This window comes from Gopherus flavomarginatus, chromosome 7 (genome assembly GCF_025201925.1).
Source record: "Gopherus flavomarginatus isolate rGopFla2 chromosome 7, rGopFla2.mat.asm, whole genome shotgun sequence".
In the NCBI taxonomy this organism is placed as follows: Eukaryota; Metazoa; Chordata; order Testudines; family Testudinidae; genus Gopherus; species Gopherus flavomarginatus.
In genome coordinates this window covers 106300589-106323884 of record NC_066623.1, presented here as the reverse complement: position 1 = coordinate 106323884, position 23296 = coordinate 106300589, and the positions used below count along the sequence as shown (strand labels likewise).

General features: G+C 41.7%; 1 protein-coding gene across 4 annotated transcripts in view; it reads right to left on the bottom strand.

Moving 5' to 3' along the window:
- RAB3B (RAB3B, member RAS oncogene family) overlaps positions 1-23296 on the bottom strand; it is a 133480-nt gene that overhangs the window by 96026 nt on the left and 14158 nt on the right. For 2 of the 4 annotated variants that reach the window (XM_050961686.1, XM_050961683.1), the window contains one exon: positions 14149-14376. In XM_050961686.1, the coding sequence (XP_050817643.1) occupies positions 14149-14376 (228 nt within the window). Of the gene's footprint in view, positions 1-14148; positions 14377-17491; positions 17500-17829; positions 17907-23296 lie in introns of those variants that run through there. The other 2 variants (XM_050961684.1, XM_050961685.1) reach the window with 2 other exon arrangements.

The window sequence follows — 23296 nt, the reverse complement described above, 5'->3', positions numbered from 1 at the left end:
GAAGGGGAGTGTTTTCCAGTTCCAGATTGGATGCAGTCTAAACCTCATGAGACCAGTCAAAAATGGCAGAGATATTATGTGATCAGCTGATTTTATATTTCTGCCAATTTTGATTGAAATCTCATGAAAATGGCTAGACTATACCCTCATCCATAGCCCTGAATCAGTCTCAGGCCAACCCCCAGAACCTCAACCCACACCTTTTCAGATCCAAATATCACCTTCTCAGCCCATCGCTACTTACATAACACTTCATATTTTCAAAGCATTGAATAAACATTAACTAATTGAGTTTGCAAATGAATGTCAGTATTAGGGGTAAACAGAAGTATTTATACAGATTGGCCCTAGACCCACAGATTTACATTTTCACCTACCGAAAAAAATACACAAAAAGCTACTTTCCAGTTCTGACTTGTTTTCTTAGTTTATACCCCTACTATATTTTATATATAGTCATTCAAAATTATGCCATTTACTTAGAAGGGTTTAATATATGTGAGGCACCGTTGCCAACTCTCACAATTTTATCATGAGTCTTTTGATATCTGGGGGTTTTAAGCTCCTATAGTCATTCTATTATGTGAAAATGTCAAGTAATTTAAAAAAAAATAGTACATTTCTAGCTCTCATGGTTGCGCAGAAAAAGCTTCTAAATGTGAACCAGAAAAGCTCTAAAAACAGAAAACACACACAAAAAGAGACAGACCCTCAAAATTATTATTTTTTAAAATCTCGGGATACATACACCAATCTCATGATTTTTTAATGTTTGGGGTTGGCAGTCCAGGTGATGAAGTGAACTAGGACTGGAACCACCTTCAGAGTCAGAGGAAGAAATTCCGCTATCCCTGCTTCCACCGGTGATTCATCAGTGTTTAAAGAAGTGAGGATTTTTTGGAAAGTGGAAGAGTTAAGTCTACTTAACCTGATGCCCTTGCCTGGGTGTGACTAGAGAAGAAATTCAGAGACTGCCCAGACAATGTCCCAGCAAGAACTTCAGTGTAGACAGCTGAGGAAGCTGTATTTTGAAGCTCTCTGTTTCTCTTGATGTGTGTGTCAAACAGTTTTTTAAAAAATTGGGTCACTGTCCTCAGAGGTATTAAGTTACAGGTTTGATTTAACAAAAATACACAGTACCAAAGAAAGGACTCAGTTACAAAGGAAAACTCCTGTTGTACTCTACATACTCAGATTTAATTGGTTTTGTACTATTTCCTCCCTCTTTGTCCCATGCTGGGCATTCCTTAGCCAAGGTTCAAATACCAGACAAATACCTCTGCACATAAAATGCCAATGCTGCTTCCTGAACAAGGAGCAAGACGGTGCTGATTTACAGGACCACCTGCTTCTTCTCCCTAAGACCGACCCCTCTGGGACACCTACCGTTCACCTTGGCTCAGCAGCTTAGCCCATGTTAGCTTTCCCTAAAGGATTTACTTAAGATGTAAAAGTTGTGGGACTCTCATAGACTCATACGTCAGAAGGGACCAATATGATCATCTAGTCTGACCTCCTGCACAAGGCAGGCCACAGAACCCCACCCATCCAATTTTATAACAACCCCTAATCCAGGACCGAGTTATTGAAATCCTCAAAATTGGTTTGAAGACCAATTGAACTGCAGTGTGATTAAAAACAAGTTGTGTGTGTGACTTACAGAAGACAACTGGTTATCAATACTCTGACCATTCACAGTACAGTCAGAGAAATGGCATACCTCAGAAAACAGCCTGGCTCCTCTCAAACACCCATCCTTCCCTCTGCAGCGCAGCCCACACATAGACACTAGAATTGCCACTTACAAACTGTTGGCAGTGACTCTTCTACATTCACTGTCACTATACAAACCACTACACGGGTTATGGATGACAATAATGCTACATAAATAATCAATAAAATACAGAGTACAAAAAAAAGAAGCCCAGCTCTGCCACTAACTTCCTTTTTGACATTTAACCTCTCTTCCTCCCCACTTTCCTCCCCTGTAAAATTTGAACAACATTATTTAACTACTTCACAGGGGTGCTGTGGGGATGTATTAGCTAAAGTTTGTGCTGTGTTTTGAAGAGGAATCGTCCTATGCAGTGTTCACTAGTAGCTAGCTTACCTTTCAGGGCAACATAGAAGGTCCCTCTCTTCATTAATTGTAGGTATTACTCATACTTAGCACTTTTGTTTACTGTTTTCCCATTTTCAAAGACACGGGTTTTTTTTCCCCTCTGTGACATGTATTTTTCCCCCTTTAGCAGGCTATTTTTGCCAGTTATTTTTCTTCACCTATTAGGTTCTTTCCTGCCACAGCAATATTTGGGAAATTACCATTAAGGAAAGGCCTTACCTTATTTGTTTAATAAAACTACTAGCTTGATTTATATTTAATCAGGAACATGGTTGTTCTTTCTTATGTCCCTGGAGCCTAGATGTTTTTTTCATTCTCATGACCCAAAGAGGTTCTGATGCTGCAACAATGAGATGTGGGGTTTGTTTGTTTGTTTTTTTAAACCCTTTCCTTTTGCTATGTGGGCCAATTTGTTCTTTTGTCAGTCATGATCTTGGCCATTTTGATTTTCTCTCTCTAGATATCAAATGAGAGGGGCCTAGTTTTAATAACTAGAGTTAAACTGATGTAAACCCACTTGTGATGTTCTATACCTTGGGGGAGCACCCTGTAACCCCCATATTCCTAATTTACATATAATCGTGATATTGCGTATAAAGCATGCCATGTAAAGTATCAGGGGAAAGGTTATGATCTGCTGAAAGTCACTGTTCCATCTAAATATGTATATCATTAGTGTGTATCAGGGGCCGGCAACCTTTTAGAAGCGGTGTGCCAAGTCTTCATTTAGTCACTCTAATTTAAGGTTCCATGCCAGTAATACATTTTAATGTTTTTACAAGGTCTCTTTCTATAAGTCTATAATATATAGCTAAACTATTTTTTATATAAAGTACATAAGGTTTTTAAAATGTTTCAGAAGCTTCATTTAAATTTAAATTAAAATGCAGAGCCCCCCGGGCCAGCAGCCAGGACCCTGGCAGTGTGAGTGCCACTGAAAATCAGCTTGTGTGCCGCCTTTGGCACGCATGCCATAGGTTGCCTACCCTGGTGTATATGAAGTTATGAGAATTGTGTTCTATGGTTGTCACTAAAACATGCTGTAAGTTGGGGAAATCAGCCAGATATTAGCTGCCCAGAGATATCAAGGAAAGTAATCAATGCCCGGGCGGGTGTCAAACCACCATCAACAGCCATTGTCCAGTAAGGGAGTTACAATTCAATGATTCATCTGCATAATGCCACACCAGGGGAATTGCTCAACCTTGCCTACGGACTCAGCAATGCCAGCCAGACATGCCTGGACCTATGTTCTCCAAGCACATGGGACTGAGAGTATAAAACAGAACACAGTGATCCCCTGCTTGGCCCTTTTCTCCTCCCCCCACCTACACTGCAAGCAACAAAGACACTCAGAAGACTGAAGGCTCCAATAGGGGAGACTAGCCCAGGTTTGAACTATTAACTGCAATATCCAATGGCGTGAGAAAAACTGCATAATCTAGATGTTTCCCCATCTAGTAGGGTTCAGAGTTTAGATTGCGTGCTTATATATATTTTATTTTATTTTGGTAACCACTCTGAGTTTTTGCCTATCACTTAAAATTTATCTTTTGTAGTCAATAAACTTGTTTTACTGTTTATCTTTACCAGTGAGTTTGCCTGAAGTGTTTTGTATATCTGCTCAGGTTTACAAAGGCTGGTGTGTATCCACTTTCCATTGATGAAGTGGCAAACCAACTAATAAACTTGCACTGTTCATCTGGAGCAGTGCCAAATGGTATATTCCTGAGGTACACAGCTGGGAACTGGAGGGATTCAGCTGGTGCCTCTCTCTCTTTCTGAGATTCATGAGTGGCTCTGGGAACATTCATGCCATCTAGCTGGCTGTGGGGCTCCACATGTAGTTATGCTGAGTGATAACAGAGCCTGGAGGGGTTTGCCACTTGTCATTAGCAAAGCACTGTGAGAGACAGCCCAGGCTGGAGAGTTAAGGGGGCACTTCAGTCCCACAGTCCCAGGCTGCACCCCGGGATCATGTCACTGACTTCAATAGAGTTACGGGTCATATATAGCGGTACGAGGGCAGAATCAGGCCCAGTTTATCTTCAGAGTCATGCACAACTACTGCATACATTTGTTAAAATAGAGAAATGTCTCTTTTTGAGAAACAAGTTGGTAGCAGCATTTAATCTAGAGTAGGTTTTTGTAAAGAATTTATCAGAAATATATTGAGAATTTGAAGCTGCGGGAACAGATGACTCTCATCCAACATGCATAATTATCTTCTTGGCGAAGTGTATAATTAACATTAAAATATTACAGTTTACAATTATACTAAGCACTATGACATTCTATTTTTATCTCTTTAAAAAGAAAAAGTTAACTTAGTTATCAGCATTACTTCTTGGGAGTCTCCTCCCCATCGGGTGTGCTCCATAGTAACACTATCATTCAAGTGACAACTAACGCAAATGGCTTTTTAAAATATTACATATTTGCCTTCCAGGCAACTACGGCTGGATTGCTTTTTTAAAAAATGGAAACAGCTATTCAGCTTAATTAGTGGTTGTCAAGTTTCAATTTGCCAGCATCCTTTCCACAAAAACAGAATGACATTACTATACCTTAGTCACAGCTGTGCATGAGTGCTGGAGAACGTGTCTGTCTCTCTCCCTCTAACAGTCATCAAAGCTATTAATACCTGCTAAAGGTCTAGCCAGTTTAGCATTGGGGAAACTTCGGTTAGTGTGTGTCTAGAACCTTCAGGAAAGTGTACTGTTTATTCCATTAACAGAAGTTTTCCCAATGTCTGTTTGGCTGCGTCCTGAAATCATGTTGGAGTCTAAATATCCTTTGTCCATCTGAATATTTGCCTTTCAACCTGATGCCCAATTTAAAATCTAGGGGTTAGTCTACACTTGAAATACTACAGCAGCACAGCTGTGCCACTGTCACTTCAGCATAGCCACTCACTACAGCAACAGGAGAGGGTCTCCTGTCAATGTAGTTAATCCACCTCCCTAAGAGGTGGTATCGAGGTTGACGGAAGAACTCTTTCATTGGCTTAGAACTGTCTACACAAGGGCTAGAGGGGCTCTATTATATTGTTCAGGTATGTGGATTTTTCACACCTCTGAGCAATGTATCTGGGTCAACTTAACTTTTGAGGGTAGACCTAACCTTTCTTTCAATGGAGAATTAAAAATAGTTTCTGGCTTGGTGTACACAGAAAAGTTACATTGCTGTACGTATGCCTCTCAGGGGTGTGAAAAATCCACACTCCTGAGAGACGTAGTTAAGCCAACCTAGCCACCAGTGCAGATAGTGCTAGGTTCATGGATGAATTCTACCACTGACCTAGCTACCATTTTTCAAGGAGTGGGATTACCTACAGTGATGGGAAAACCCCTCCTATCGCTATATGTATCTACAATGAAGCGCTGCAGCTGTGCCACTGCAGCATTTTAAGTATAGAGAGCCCCAGTTATATCACCTGCTGAATCTCCTTGCTTGTTTTATCATTTTCAAGGTTCCTTCCCCACTCTGAACTCTGGGGTACAGATGTGGGGACCTGCATGAGAACCTCTAAACTTAACTACCAGCTTAGATCTGGTTTTGCTGCCACCATCCAAATTATTTAGGAGTCATTTGGGAAACTGTCTACCTCCCCTACAGAATATCTCCCTCCCAAGTACTATAACCCTTCCCTGGGTAGCCTTGAGAGACTTCTCCACCAAGTTCCTGGTGAACACCGATGCAAACCCTGGGATCTTAAAACAAGGAGAAATTAATCATTTCCCCTCCTTTCCCTGCACCAATTCCTGGTGAGTCCAGATCCAACCCCCTTAGATCTTAAAACAAGGAAAAATCAATCAGGTTCTTAAAAAGAAGGATTTTAATTAAAGAAAGAAAGGTAAAAATCATCTCTGTAAAATCAGGATGGAAAATAACTTTACAGGGTAATCAGATTCAAAGAGCCCAAAGGAACCCCCTCTAGTCTTAGGTTCAAAGTCACAGGAAACAGAAGTAAACACTCTAGCAAAAACAACGTTTACAAGTTGAGGAAACAAAGATAAAACTAACACACCGTGCCTGGCTGTTACTTACAAGTTTGAAATATGAGAGACTTGTTCAGAAAGATTTGGAGAGCATGGACTGAAGTCCGGTCCCTCTTAGTCCCAAGAGTGAGCAACCCCCAAAACAAAGAGCAGAAAACAAAAGCCTTCCCCCCACCAAGATTTAAAAGTATCTTGTCCCCTTACTGGTCCTTTGGGTCAGGTGTCAGCCAGGTTACCTGAGCTTCTTAATCCTTTACAGGTAAAAGTATTTTGGTGTCTCTTGCCAGGAGGGATTTTATAGTATTGTACACAGGAGGGCTGTTACCCTTCCCTTTATAGTTATGACAATCATGCTTATAATAATAATAATTATTATTATTAATAACCATTTTTATTAGGAGAGCACCTACAGCCAACTGAGAATGGAATGGCAGTGTGCTGGCCATTGTACAAAAACGTAGCAAGAGACCATCCCTGCCCCAAAGTGCTTACAGTCTAAATAGACAAGACAAACAAAGGGTGGAGGAAACAGATAACATCATTTTTGTTGTTTTTCCCTTTTTTTTTCCCCCTTTCCTTTTTAAACAAAAAAAAACACATGACCTTTTTTCCTCTCTCCCTGGCTGCTGTGAGAAAAATCCACATAAAGAGCAGGGGAAACTGACTAACTGAACGAAGACAAGGTGCTATCCAATGCACAAATAAACAAATTGAACTTCAAAAAAAAATGTTTTCTCTATTGCAGTCGTCCCCAACCTTTTCGTCTGGCGCCCACCAGACAAAGTACTGTGGCGGAGGTCGAGCATCCGCCGGAATGCCGCCAAATTTTGGCGGCGATGCCTCTGGATGATGTCGTTTGTCAGCGGCAAGCGGCGTCATCCAGAGGCGTCACAGCCAAAATGCCGCCAAATTTCAGCAGATGCTCAACCATTGGCCAGGATGCAGGCACATTTAGATTGCCCCGTGGGCGCCCGCAGGCACTGCGTTGGGGACTCCTGCTCTAACGTCTTTCTTGTCTGATCATCGTAAGTATTACTCGTAACAATAGCAGGTTATAAATTGGTAGGTAGAACTGTTAATTTTTAGAAGGACACCATCAAGTTTAAAACTGCATTTTTGTATGAAAACTTCGTACTTACTACAGTTACAAGCAACACCTAAGATCATCATGACTGAAAAGTCAGGAGGAAAAAAAAACAAAAAACCAAACACCCTGATTTTCAGTTTGTGTACTCTGAGTGAAAGTTACCTGTTCTTGTGCTAGCACAGGCCTATATACCATTTAAGTGCCATTAAACCAAAGAATCATTATCAGCTCAGACACCCAACCCAAAGAGCTTAAGTAGGACTTAAGTAGTGCATATTAATTGTGGCCCTCTGTGCATGGGTGAATTTCACCTCAGGTGAATGGGCTTAAGCTCCAATTCTTCACTACATGCAAGCACAGCTGCTGCACTACAGCCTACACTCAATTCTCACACTTTGTCCGAGTGGCAGCCCCAGGGAACTGGTTTGAGCTTCCTGATCAGGGCTGAGCAGTTCCAGTGCACCGGAGCAGCCTTAACTTATGCCATGGGCATATAATCACTCAGGGACCTTATGCCAATGGGGGTTTGGGTGAGCTCTAGTCCTCCACACCCCTTGCTTTCCTGTCCCAGCCATGTACCATCTTGACACACCCTCCTTCCCCTTTTCCAGGATGGAGAGGACAGTTGGCACAGGAGATGGCAGAGTAGCTTCCACCAGCTTTATTCCATCAGAGAGTTCCCAATCACAGGGTAAATTCTCCCCTGGCCTTCTCTTGCTGCTATGTGTACAAATTGGCCTTAGTGAACCAGAGAATCCCAGCTAAGATCTTCAAGTCTCCAGTTTACATTGATCATTATTCCAGAAAAGGAGAGGAAAAATACAGCTAAGCACTGGTCATTCTGTGACCATCTGATCCCTCATGTATGATGAAGAAAACAAGGAAACACATGGAAGACGATTTCAATGAGTTAGGGTCGTAAATTTGAGGATCTGGGCCTTAGTCTTTCTGTGCCTCAGTTCTCTGAGAAATAGGAATAATAGCACTTGCCTACCTATGCTAAGAGGATATAAATATGTAATAAAAGTTTGTCAGACTCTCAGATATTACAGTAATGTGAGCCACATATGTATGTGATGGATAGTAAGAAAGAGAACCCAGGAATCTTGAAACCCAACATTCCAGTGTTGTCTCACAATTAACTGTCTAACCAACTGGCAAAGCATGCGTCGTGCCCTCCCCCTCCAAGGGCTGATCCACAGAAGAGTATAACCTACTTATATCACCAATTACTGTGTTAGCTAAAATGGAAGAGGTCTAATGCAATGGCTATGAAGATCCTTGGCACAAACCCTGTCTAGTGTGGTGTGCAATATGTTTTTTTCAGCCAAGTTCCGCCAGCAGTTATCCTGATGTAAATGTGTTGTAAATTCAGAATACCACTGAAGTTAGTGGAATTATTCTGGATTTTGGTCACTGAGTGAGTTTGGCCTTTTGTATTTTATCTGACAGTGTTGCTCTTGAGTTCTGTTGCATATATATCCATTGTGACTTAAACCAATATTCACATAAACATACGGAAACCAGTTAAAGAATAAAACCATTCTGGCACTATCCCTTCCTAAAATCAAAATCACTTCCATTCATTCACACCACATCCCTCTGGATCTATACAATATGCCTTTTATTGGCTGCTAGGCAACCTGAACACAGTTCTAAGTAGTAGCTGTACATGTTTGTTAAGAATGTACAAAAAAGTTACTCTTGTGATTTATTTTTTTAAATAATGAGGAAACACCATAACCCGAAATAGAACGGCTTTCCTTTCTGATCAGTAATTAACATCTCTGGGAATACAGAACTGTTTGTCAAGAGACAGGTAATCCTGAACACACAAGTACAGCAAGGTTATAAATTAGCTTCTTACAAACATGCAGTAGATGAGATTGAGATTCTTTCTGCCAAGTGGGATTTTTTTTTTATATGCCAGAGATATAAATGAATACACTGTAACCAGCTTTTATGAACTATGTTTACAGAGAAATCCTAACACACAAAATGGTTTATTCATTATCTTTCACCAATTCAATTCTGGAAAATTCTAATTTAAAGCAATTTATTCAACCCTTTCCACAAAACCACCTTCATAAACAAAAGCAGAACAATATGCTAGATGAGTAAAAATTACAGTGCATACAACAAAATATGCAGAGAGTTGTTTTTTTTTAAACTGAATTTAATTATTACATTTCTTATTCCCTCTCAGGGCAAAATATGTCATTTTGCACTCCAGTAACAGAAGTTTTACAAAGAAATTGTGTCTTTAAAAGTATTATTCATGTTTTTGTTCTTTAATATGTTTTCTCCTATTCCCAACCCAAGAGGTAAAAATACTCTTCACAGATCTCAAATATTTTCAGATAGGATCATTTATTAAATTCCTGACTCAAACCAGAACAGCGGTCGGGAATCCTTTTATAAGGATTGATTAGGGCCATCCTTTATTGATCATTACACCTAACTAATCATTAAATCTTTGTGCATAAAATGCGTTTGTTTTAGGAAGTTCACATCCACAGAAATAAGATCTCCATCTTGCAAACACAAATCAATTTCTACTAGACATTTTAATACCAAAGCACATTAGTTAGGTTACAATTGTCTCCGACTGGCAAGCTGTTACAGTCTTTACTGATCGGCACTCAGAAAGGGTGTGAAATTCTCTCATCTTTGAAAATATAAAAGAAAAATCAGAGAAACTACTACTAGTATGAGCTTCCCATCAAATTGTCCATTGTTTTGATCAATGTAAGCAAAAGGCAAACCCCATCAGCACCAAGAGGGAGTATTCCAATTCATAGGATAATAATTCTGATTCATAGCAATTAATGATCACTATGAGGTACACTTACTACAACTGGGTTTCTTCCTCCCCCACATGCTGCATGATAACAGATCAAACTTTTATAGATAGCCACTTGAGTGCCACTACAACTCCAGTCTGCCAAGGCTACATCATTCAATAGGGCTTCATGACTGTCACACTGAAAAAGATGGCAGAGCAGAGAACATTGTATGTCCCCAACAATGTTGCTCCATGAAATTTGATACTCAAAGGAAACTCAAGGGGTTCTTTAAGTAATTGCCTCGTCCTTCTTACTGTAGGAAATAATTGTGTGTTACGACTGATCAAGTAAGAGTTGCTGTTAAGTTTCATTGGCCTTAATTTAAATAAAAAGAAAAACGTTAGCATGACCTTGTCCGGAAAGCCACAAAGTAAAACAGTTAAATTTCCAATGAGATTTCATTTAATCCCAAGTACCACATGCCTGGCCATTGTCTATATTAGCCAACCTCAGACCCATAATCCTCTACTGGAACAGCTCCATCAGGGCCAGAAGCCTCTAGTTTCAGCAAGGCTCAGTTGATTTTAACTACTGTGTTGTTTAACTCTCAGACAAAGCTTTATAAAGCTGCTATTAGTTCTAACCCAGTGCACCTGGACCCATGGAGAGCTGCTGGAGTAGACACATCTGTACAGTTAATGTGCTCTTTCAAGTTAAGTGGTAGAATGGTGTTGATGCCCCAAATCAGTCAAGGGCTACTTTCACAGCTAATACATTTAGGATTAAATTCGTTTCCATGCAGAAGGTCAGCACAACAGCTAGACACCATTTAAGTCCCACTTAAGACCTCAAAATAGGATTTAAGTCATGTGTAGGTTTTGTACGGACTCTGCACAGTGATAAATTTCACCCATTGTTATCCAAAGACACTGTCAAGTTAAAAAGTCATGGACCTGATTCTCCTCCGCCTTACATCTCGTGTAATGTTTTGAACCCACTTCACAGAGGTGTAAACAACTGCACAAGATTCAAGGCACTGGAGAATCAGGTCCCACAAATTTCAAAATAAGGTATCTTATTTCTTTTGTTACTAATAAACTTTGCGTTACTAAAACAAAGGATTTTTCCAATTATTTTTCAAGATGTAAGCTGTTTGTTTACTTTTTGCCCTTCATAGCGAATAGCCAATTTCATTTTTGTTTATAGACAGTTTCACCCATTGTTCTGCTTCTCATGCATCAATACAAAGAAAAACCTGACCCTGCTCCCTCCTTCACATTGAGCCGTATCTTTCTCTGCATATGGTCTCATTGAAAATCAATGGGGAGTGGTACCATCAGTTTTTAAGCAGATTAGAGCCTAATGTAGGCTCTGTAAATCAATTTTTAAAAGAAAAGTAGCAAAATTAACACCGGGAGATAAATGTACAAGAAAACAATTCCTTTCATCCACCTATGAGCACTCAGTTGCATTTTGTGCCTTGTAAGGGCTCAGATTTTGGTCTGTTAATAGGCATCACTACCATGCTTACATTCAGATTACAGATTCAGGTTTATGACAAGAGCAAATGAACTCAAAACAGGTTGAAATATTAAGTGGTTTTAAAAAGGTACCTACTTAAAAACTTTGTGAAAAAACTCTAAAGTTATGGTTAATATTACAGATCTGTGAAAGGAATATAAAATAAAAGCACGTCACCCTGAAATTGTTAAGTACTTAATTTTCATTTTAAATCAACATACACTAATGTTGTTGATACTCTAATATTACAAATCCTACTATTTTAGTGACTTCTCTCTGAAAAATCAAACATAGTATATTATCTCTTTTCAAGTTTAAGTCTTTTCCAGAAGACTTCAAACATTTATTTAAAACTTTTGATTAATTCTAAATTTTATTTAGAATGTTCTTGATAAACCTCACATAACTATAGAGTTTGCCTTCCTTAACAGCAGGGACATGATGTCCTGTAAGAAAGTCAAACGCAGGAGGAGAAACATGTTTAATTTGGTAATGGCTTTAAACTCTGAAATATCCTCATAACCCAAACACTAAATCAAATAATTTCACAGCTAGGTTTGTGACAACCTATATATCAGTTTTATTTTATTACCAGAATCTAGAAACATGGCAAAGATTGTATTGCTATTAAATCTGTTGTATCATGCACCTGGATACATAAGAGATCAAATTAATTCTATGTTTACTATGGAAAATGCTTTAGCTAAAAAAAATCCTCTGCTTAGATGCCCACTCTTAAATCAAGACAGCAGCAGTTCAGAATGATGTGCTATGTACAGTGGTATATTTTAATCTAGAAACTAAAGGATTGTTATGAATCCATTGCACATGGATTAATCAGAATACTGTGCATCTGCCATTTTTCTATTGGCTAGAAACGTCTGGAAGATGATAACACATTGTTTCAACTAACCTCATATCCAATGCCTCTGTTTAATTAGTCTGGAGACAAAGCTATACAGAGCACCCTTTTAAGCTGCTGCAGCTGGCTCTCTTGAATTTGATTTGATACCTGCCCTTCTCTCTCCCTGTTTGATATCTTTTTCACATGTTTAATATAAATGGGGGTATTTTGCTAGGGAATTCCAAGTGGGTGCTTTCTAATTCTTCAAAATACAAAAGCCTGAGCACAGCTTTCCAACATAGTTTGAATGCAAATTTTCTGGGGTATCTGAAAGGTTAAATACTATCAAGGTCAATTTTGCTGCATAACTGAATTTCAAGTCATCTGTCACACGTAATAAAAAATATTTCTAAAACATTTGCACTTCATAAAAGAAACATGATGAACTCATAGCATGGTTGCTTAGTTGTAGACCTGTGCTGTACTCTGTAGTTTAGGAATCTTAGATACAGTATTTTGCTGACTTGACAGTGAAATTCTGGTTCATTGCAGAAATTATATGACTGGGTTTCTGTATGAATCTCTCCTTCTAGTTGACATTTGATATGGTTTCACCAGAGCTGGCTTTTAGCACCCTTTAACGGAGTGGCACCCACCTCTCGCAAGTGCCCCCTGGCAATGTGCATGTGCCTGTACTCTCCTTCAGTTTATGGTGGCTCTGTCAGCGGTTTCAATGACTCAGCCTCCAGCCGAGTCCCACACAATCTGTAGGTAATACAAACAAAACAAACCCCTTTCCAGACAGTCCAACAGAGATCTATCGCAAGGCCTCTCAGTCTTTACACAGTCCAAGGCCTGGTATTGAGCTGTATCCCCAGGCCTTCTTCTCTGGAGGCAATGGTTTTGCCCACTCTGAGACTTTCTGGCCCCAGCTCTCCAGCTGGGCCATTAACAGTTTAGGACTCCTTCCAGTGGTGTGTCAAATATTCAGGCCACTTCCCCAGGGGCTAATGGCCGCTTCCCAGCAGTCTCTCTAGGCTGCTTAGATGGCTTCTCTACTGCTCTTTTTCTGTGACAGGTGTGATAGGTAAGGCTACGATTTAGTCATGGATATTTTTAGTAAAAAAAAGTCATGGACAATATATAAAAATTGATGGCCCATGACTGGTCCATGACTTTTACTAAAAATAGCCCTGACTAAATCTTGGGGGGTAGAGGATTTACTGCTCTGGGGGGGAACTGGGAAGCTGCTGCTGGAGGTGGGGACTAGAGGGCCAGCAGCACCAGCTGCTGGTGGCCACCCCCAGGACCGCTGCTCAGGCAGTCCCCGGGGCCAACCACACCAGAAGTCATGGAGGTTGCAGAAAGTCATGGAATTCATGACTTCCGCGACCTCCATGACAGACACGGAGCCCTAATGATAGGACCAGAGGCCTCCAGCAGGGAGCCTCTGAGTCTGGTATACCATGTCACACACCCTTACCCCCTGTAGCTATGTGTGGGAGGACCCTCAGTAGTTGGAGTGAATTTACCTGTTTCTGCTCAGCAGTGCAATATTGCAGGAAGATACAAATATATTTGGTGGATATGAGCTGATCAGATTTAAAGTCTCCAAGTGTGGGGAAAAGATAATCACATAAAACCCCATGAATAATAAACCTAGAATAATCCAGGATTTACTTTCAAAAAGCCAAATGCTTCAAATTGTTCTTAGCATTTATTATTACCTTTTCTGGTAAATCTTTGCTCAAGTTTAAATAAAATATTTGGAAAGTGCCAGCACTTACCCAGATCTGCAGTTTCACCCGCTTGTCATTCCTGTAAACAGTTTTCACTTTGAAGTCAATTCCGACTGTGCTAACAAAAGCTGGTGTGAAAGTGTCATCAACGTATCTGAAGAGGAAGGACGTTTTGCCCACACTGCTGTTGCCAATGATCAGGAGTTTGAACATGTAATCGAAATTTTGGTCTGAAGCATCATTGTGTCTGTATCTGGCATCTGTTACTGAAGCCATCTAAGAAAATGACAATGACACAGAGCAAATTTAAGAGTAGTTTAGTGTTAACTGTCCTCAACTCAGCACCTCATACTTAACGTGTATCCTTTCTTTCTGAAGCATTTTATTTAAGTGGGGAAAAATACACTTTGAAATCATCTATGTGGAGCCAAATTTTTAGCTCCCATCATGTACCAGTGAATGTAGAAGCCGCTCTAGCCCACTGCTGGGGGCCTTAATCAGGAATATTTGGGGGGGGCCCTCCCCACACACAACACATAATAAAAAAAAGCAAACGGAGGGTGGGGGGGCTCAAGCAATTGCTTAATCATTTTATGCATAGCACCAACACCAAGAGCATGTGTAATTTTCAAGCCCAAGCCATAAATGAGAAGCACAGATCTGGATTCAAAGGGATAAATTGCTGATTTTAGGTTTTTCAACTATTAACAGAGAAACAGCATTCTTACTCAAGATTACAGAGTACTTCAATAAGCTGCTGAGAACTGCAATCTCCATTACAATGCACTAGCTTGGCAGCTGGGACAATTCTTTTAAGCAGCCACGGTGGGTAGGGAAACAGAAATAGTTTCATTAACGACTACTAGAGAAATCTAGCATTTCCTAAATACCAAACTGTGCTAGCTGTGCTGGTTGTCTAACACTAGAGAGGATCTTTTAAAGTTTCCTATAAATATTGGGGGAGGACGGGGTCCTAAATCCATCCATTATTTATCTGCTTTCAAAATAGTAATTAATATAAATGGCATCTGTGTGGAATGGAAAAACTTAGAGGAACTGTCAATGACATTGTGACAGATACTACTACCCCTTTGGGTAGAGGCAGAGGGATACTAGCCCTGGGGCCAACTAAGAAGAGTTACTTAAAACTCCCTCCATCTCCTGTGCTCCTTGGTAGGATTTAGTGACCATGCACAAAAAGGTTAAATTATTTGAAAAGTCAAGGTAGCTGGAACTCATCAGGCAACACAGCTCACTGCTTTAACTTACAAGGCAGCGGAAAAAAAAAAAAAGAGACAAGGTGGGAAAGGTAATACTTTTTATTAGACCAGCTGCTGCTGGTGAGAGCGACAAGCCTTTGAGCTGAAGAAGAGCTCTGTGTAAGGTCTCCTGGGCCCAACACAGCTACAACACCACTGCATAAGGCAGGAAAAAACAAGCAGGGGTGCTCTGACCAGAGAAGGAGACTGTGAAAGCTCAGTCAGAAAAAGAGGTTTCTGTTTATCTTTTCATCACTATTCGTGGGCGTAGACAACTGGGGATATGGGCCAGGCTTTAGCCTCTCCAAAAAATTTAGGGATTGCATCAATAAAGGAAACATTGACTTTGGAACAGAAGTCTGTCTACTTTTGATAAAGTGAGATAAACAAATGTAGTCATGGTGCAAAACTACTCATTAAAGCAATGGTCAACAGTTATTATAGTCAGGGCTGGCTCCAAACTTTTCTGCCGGCCCAAGCAAAAGAAAAAAAAAAGCGCCACCCCACCAACCCCAACCCCACCCCGAGCGCCACACCAGGCTGCGCCACCGAAACACTCCCCCAAGCACCGCCCCGCCGAAACACCCCCCCCCACCAAGTGCCTCACTGCCAAAACATCCCCCCCCAGAACCACCCCACCCCATCAAAAATACCCCCACAAGCGCCACCCAGCTGAAATAAAAAACCTTTAGCAACGCCCCGCCGAACCAAAAAAAAACAAACCACCCTGAGCTCCCCCTACCCCAGGATTGGCCACCCTTACACGTGCTTCGTCGGCTGGTGCCTGGAGCCGGCCCTGATTACAGCCACCACCTCCTAAATAAAAAAAGTTGTCTATGTCCCTGCCATTTGCATCCTGGTAGGGGAATATTTTCATTTATGGATGGTGTTTGTCACGGAGAGGAGAAGCCACAGGGCCTGGAGTAGTTTTCCCTGTGACAGATACATGGAGTATTTTATTTCTAGACCACTAGTTCAAATCTAGCCTGGGGCAACAGTGACTGTCAGTGGTTTATGTGCAGTTCTGAGTGGAGGCAGCCGTCTAACATCCCTCTTCTTGTTGGCAGGATCAGAGGTCAAGGTCTGAATGGGCCTACAGACAGAACTCCCCACTCATCCCAGAAAGTTATTCTATCCCATTGTATTCCTGAGCACATAGTAGGGACACAAATTGTCTTTGGGAGTGAGAGCCCCGAGAGGGAGTGTTTGTTTTTTTTAAATCTGTCACAGGGTATCCAATGGTCAGCATGATGCTGCCTTCCCCTTCTATTACTCTGTTTATCCACTGCTAAAGGGAGCCTGCTGCTAAGTAAAGGAGGCAGTGACAGGAGCTAGGTGTAGTGCACTAAACTCTCCCTACCCTCAAGACTCAACTCCCCTAAAACCCATCATAGCCTGGTGCCTAACAGAAGGAGGGAAGGAGAGAGCCAAGACTGGTACAGGGAGCTTAAGGCCAGAAGTGGCCATTAGATATTTGTTCTGACCTCCTATCTATTATGGGGCATTAAATTTAATCCAGTTACCCCTGATTCCTTAAGTCCCTTTGATTTCAGTGGTTGGACTAGAGTCACGACCTCTCTTTCAAACATCCCACATTTCAAGAGAAAAGTCAGTCACTTTAGTCCCACAGTTCCCTACTGTCATAGGTCTCACCCCCACTCTGAACTTTAGGGTACAGATGTGAGGACCTGCATGGACACTTCTAAGCTTAATTACCAGCTTAGATCTGATATCGCTGCCACTATCCAGAATTATCAGTATCTGGATCACTCCCTTTCCTCTCAAAACCTTCCCCTCCCTGGGTAGCCTTGAAAGACTCCTTCACCAATTCCCTGGTGAGTCCAGATCCAATCCCTTGGATCTTAAAACAAGGAAAAATCAATCAGGTTCTTAAAAAGGCAGCTTTTAATTAAAGAAAAGAAAGGTAAAAGAAAGAAAAAAAAAAAAAAACACTCTGGGAGACAGCATACCAGCTAATCTCACAGACAATAACTTGAAAACACAGGATGTTCCCCTGGGCAAAAATCTTAATAGACACAAGAATACCCAAATTTGATAATTCCCTTAATCTGCACCAAGACAAGTACAAAAGAAAACAAACATAAACCTGTTTATTCCTTTCTAAAACTTACAACTCTGATAAGAGGCTGATTCCTTGATCTTTTTCACTCCAGCTGAAACTGAAAACTGACTAAACAAAGGAAACGTCCCTCCTTCATTTTAAAACATCTTGTTCCCCCATTGGTTCCTCTGGTCAGGTGTCAGCTAGGCTAGGTGAACTTCTTAACCCTTTACAAGTAAAAGAGACATTAACCCTTAACTATCTGTTTATGACACCTCTTTCTATTCACCTTTGGTGTCTCCTCAAATTTATTGTGGAAAGTTATTGACACCACAAATAAAGAATCATTGCACTGAAGTGATAGAAAGGTCTGTTTACTCTCATGGAGTGAATCCCTTGGCACCTTACCTTCCTGCTTGAAGAATGTTGTGTTCCCACTCTTTCGGAACTTTGTCACACACTGCTCCCCACATTTGGGCCCAGGTAGGTTGAGCACTATGGGGCAGAGGAATCCTACCCAGTACTTGATCTAAGGCCTCATCTACATACAGAATTGCACAAGTTTTACTAAAATCTATTTAAAACCAATTTCATTAAACTGGTACACAAACCCATCCATTTAAACCAGGATTTTATCAATTTCTTATGGAATTAGGAAAACCAAAATAAGCCTAGTTTAAACCAAAATAAGTGTCCATGCAAGAGTTTGCATCAGTTTAATTAAGGCCTACCTGATTTACAGACTATACAATGTGTACAGTTTATTCAAGAGCACCTAAAGCAACAGTTAAACTCAGTAACATCGCTGCACAAGTTACCCTAGGCGAGGCTGAGATTGTCACATTATATATATTTTATTTTAATATTAAATGAGGCTAAGATCCTTAGCAAATTCACCAACAAGATACAGTATGAATTTTCTTCTCACCAGCATAACAGGAAAATACTCTTTTATTCATGACTTTTGGATCCAAGTAGGAATTTTAAAGCAAAGCGTCAAACTGGCTGCTCACTCTCACACGTCACATGCATAGCCCCAATTTCTGATATTGGAAATCTGGTCATTTATTATACAGCTAAGAAGACCTGCCAATTTCTCTGTCTTAATCACGGTGTACTATTCCCATGATGGAAGAAAGTCAGAGGCTTCACATTTAAAAGTGCCTACTCTTCTTTATACACACATCACCATCAGTGCTAATGGGAACATGATCATTTTCTTCATTTCATATTCACTCAGAGAGAGAGGGAGAGAGAGAAAGGTAATATTTTATTTACTCACCCATATGCCCCAGATTCATCACCATTATCACTTAAAGCCCGGTCATTTCTAGAATTACAGTTAGACTTCAATAGACAAGTGACCCACTGATTAAATCTGAATCAGTCCTTTCTGTATATCACCAAATTCAACATGGTTTTTAAAATGAAGTACTGCTGCTATCCCTGGACCCACAGATTGCTATAATCAAGAGGGGAAACAGCTACAAATGCTACTTTCAAATTTCTGTTAAAAAAGCAATCACAGAATGTGACTGGCCAGTATAGCTTTCAACTGAAGCAGTTAAAAAAAAAAAAAAAAAAAAAAAAAAAGAGTGATTCTTGGAAAGAACATTCTGCTGTTTTCACAGAAGAAGAGCAACTCTAGATGGGTTGCACAGAGATTTTGCAGTCACAAGATCTGTGAGCTGAACCACAGCAATCACAAGAGGAGTTAAAAGTCACAGCAGTGTCAGAGGGTCACAAAGTTTCAAAAACTCTTTCAAGTCCAATTTTCTTGCTTGAACTCCCCCCCGACAGTTCAGGAAATCTATCTTTGTACAACTTACACATTCCGTTTGGTATTATGGACTGTCTATACGTATGGAGGTGGAGTCATTAAACTTTGATGGTTTTCTCTTCCAATGGAGGCACTCTACATCAATAAGCTAGCTACCACTCAGGAAAAAAAGAGGGTCACCGGACAGAGGGGACTGTCTGAATGTTGTAAGAAGAGGTTTTTGTCTCTGGCCATTTTAGAGAGCAGAGAAGACACTGACTGGAAGGTTTCAGAGTAGCAGCCGTGTTAGTGTGTATCCATGAAAAGAACTCGTGGCACGTTAGAGACTAACACATTCATTTGAGCATAAGCTTTGGTGAGCTACAGCCCACTTCGTCGGATGAATGTAGTGAAAAATACTGACTGGAAGCAGTGCTTAAAGTGCACCTGGTCACAATGGGTTTCAGCGATAGCAAAATGAAATTTCTGAATAGCCAGCTGGGTCATTGAGGGAGTATACATTTTTAGCTCTACCTTGGTGGGGGTGGAGGGAGCTCCCCTCTGATTGGTGGTGGCTCTTCTCCATTAAGTGGTAAAGTAGGGCTACTGCAGGAAGCAGACAGCACTCCCTCTCAATTCCCCCAGCCTCCCAAGTAATCTGATACCATTCTCATTAGAGACTCTGAGCGGAGCAGAGAGAAGAAAAGAGCCTAGCAGCACCTGTCAGCTCTGGTCCCTCTCCCATACCCCTAATGCAAACAATGGCACAACTTCTCCCCTCTCCCTCCCTGCAATACCTGGCCTAGAAAGGAGGAGAAGGCACTCTGCTCCAGCCCCATCTGGCCTGGGAGAGAAGACATAGAACCCCAAGGAGCAGCCGAAGTGAGGATGGGGCGAATGAGAGCCAAATTGATGGGGGGGGGAGGGATGATTGATTTGGGGGTGGTGGACAGGTTTAATTCTTCAGCAGGGAGACTTGCAGATGTGGGGGTGATTAAAGGTTCCCCACTCTTTTCAGATCACTGTAAACACTGACTGAAGGGGTCAAAGAGACGGTACTCCATGGTTCAGAGACGAAGCCAAGAGCTACAAAGGGTATGTGGGGGCGGCAGAGAATCCTACCACCTCAGAGAAGTGTTTCTCAACCTTTTTGATACTAGTGACCAGCCTGCTGTCTTCCTAAACTGTGTCAGGGAGATCTCAGGGACTGGTGCCTGTCCACAGGCTGGTCATTGAGAAAGGTTGCCTTAGAGGACTTTGATTAAATCATAGGAACAGAGGACACAGGACTGAAAGAGGCCTTCTCGGTCACCGAGTCCAGTCCCCAGATATCGCAGAGACTCCTGCCCTCTAATCCCATCCAGAAACTTATCAAGCTCCATCTTAAAACTAGATAGGTTGTTTGCCCTATTGGAAGGCTGTTGCAGAACTTCACTCCTTTAGTGTTTACAAGAAGGTTTCTAATTGCCAGCTTAAATTGCTTCATAGCCAGTTTATACCCATTTGTTGTTGTGCCACTTCCCAAATCCCAAAGAACACACAGGAGTGGTAAGGAATCTCAGGCAGGGAATGGTGTATGAGTATCAGAGCATGACTGCAACATAACCACCATTGCTGGCCAACTGTGGCACTCCTGGTGCTCTCTGCCTCAGTTTCCTTCCCCAACATGCATCTCCTCAGTTCTCCACACACCAGTCCATGCTGGAGATGTGGTTTAGCCCTCTGGCCAAGTCACAAACAAAACTGAACCCCTTCTGGGGTTGCGAAAGTCCAACTAAAAAGTCCCAACAAAAAATGTTTTTTCTGCTCTTTGGAGCTTCTATTCAGTCTGCCCTCTGGGCCCTGTTCCCAGCCATTTTCCAGGCTACCTTGGAGAGTCTTTCTAGCTCTGAGACAGAGCATTCATCCCCCGGTCTGGTTCCTCTAGAGTACCACTCTCCATCCCTCCTGGACTCTGCTCCTTGTGTCCTTCCTGGCTCTGGTATAGAGCACTGGGCCTCAAAGCTGGTTCCCTTGGAGTACCTGGCCTCCTGCAGACCCTGGCTCAAGGCCTTCCACAGGAACCTACCCACTCTGTGTGGTTCCATTCCTCAAATGGAGCTCTCTCAGCCCTTTTATAAGGCCTGGGTGTCCATTAAGCCAGTGGTCCCCAAATTGTGGGATTTTCCCCCCTAAGGGGGCACAGAGGAATGTTCCGGGTGGCACAGCAGGGTCTGGGCCAGCCCCCACAGGAAGTGGGGAGGTAGCACCATGCAGCCATGCCCTGCCCCCACCTACATCCCTGGACTCAGCCCCTGGCTCCCAGCCTGGCTGCGAGTCCACACCCAGTTATGGCCAGGGCCGGCGCTTCCATTAGGCGACCCTTGGCGGTTGCCTAGGGCACCAGGATTCAGGAGGCGGCATTTTGTTCTTCTGGACCTTCTGCCGACGTGCCGCGGAAAACAGCAGCAGGCAATTGAGCAGCTCAATGAAGCTCCCACATGCCCCGTGGGGAGCACAAAAAATGCCACCCCCTGAATTCTGCCTAGGGTGCCAGAAACCCTGGCGCTACTCCTCGTTGCGGCTCCGGCTGCATCCCCAATCCAGCTACAGTTCCACTGCCAGTCCCAGACCTGCAGCTCTGCTCTCGGCCCCTAGCTCCCGTCTGGCTGCAGATCCAGACCCAGTCCCCTTACCCCTGACCACCCCCTGCTCCTGACCATAGCTCTCAGGGGCAGGGGGCAAAAGGGGGGCATGATGTGAAAAGTCTGAGGATCACTGCATTAAGCTATTACCTGACCCTCCTCAGTTCCATCCCTTCAGGCTGGGAAGCATCTCATTATCTGTGAGACTGACTCCATCTTCCCTCAAAAGGGGATAGCCACCCTGTGATGAGGTGTTTTATTGCTTTGACGTAGATAGGTATATCCCTTCTGCTAATTGTTTTTAGAAATCCCTTTTGCAAAGCCTGTGCTTGTTTGCTTCAACTATCATGTCTCCCTGAAGAATAAACTGTAAACCAGACTGACACTTAAGTGCAGCTTAGCTGGTGTGTAGGCCTCACGCTAGCCCTTAGCCCAAGGGGGAATTTCGCTTTTATTGTAGAAGGCAGAAGCAATGAGAAGTATGAACTGCAGACAGCTATCTTAGGGGAACACACACACAGATGCACCAGCTTGATCTACTTTCCCCAAAGTGCTACTATGCAATACCGTCTGTCAGACCACGAATATCAAACAGATATTGTTGAAACAACAACATTTACTCCCCTCCTTAGAGAAACCTATCTATATGGTAACACCTCACCCATGCACATACATACACACTTTTCTCTAGGATGACTCCAAATGTCACATCTTCCTTTCCTTTACAGTGCCATTAAATATGCTGTTTTCTAAATTGTAAAATCAGATACAGATATAATCCATATTCAGAATGGACTCCATCTGATTTTTTTTGGTTGTCCCCCCCCCCTTTTTTTTTTTTTTTTAAATAAAACCATGTTTGGCTCAAAGCATGGTAGAAGAGCATCTGAAACCACAAGAATTTTTTTAATTGCTACTCAAGAACTCAGATTTAAATAATTTTTGCAATTTAAAAAAAAATGCATCTGATCTCATAACCTAATATTTGAAACAGTACAATATTAAATCCTGAAAAAGCAGAGCTCATAATGAAACCTGTAGAAACAACGGACTACATTTTAATCTCATTTTACCCCAGTTGGCAGACACCTGGAGTAACTCTGACACTTCAAAGTATGTAAATGAAATCAGATTCTAACCATTGCAGAAGTTTCAGTACAAGCCTTTGTTTACCAGGTTTCATACACATTAGTCATGAGCTGGGCTAAATCCTGCAGTCCTAAGCCAAATCATATTGAAGTAAATAGCAATTTAGACTGAATAAGGATAACAGGATTTAAGCATAGCTCAACACAGAACAGTTACATGACTAATCATCATTGAAATTGCCTGTTATGACCAGGACCAGCATTTAAAAAGTATTAAAATACTAGTTACTTCTGAAAATACGTCGAGGCATGATGGACCCGCTATATTGTTGGTTCCTTGAACAATAACTCTCAACTGTGTAAAGGGACTTGTCTATCCATACTGACATATTGAAAGCACAATG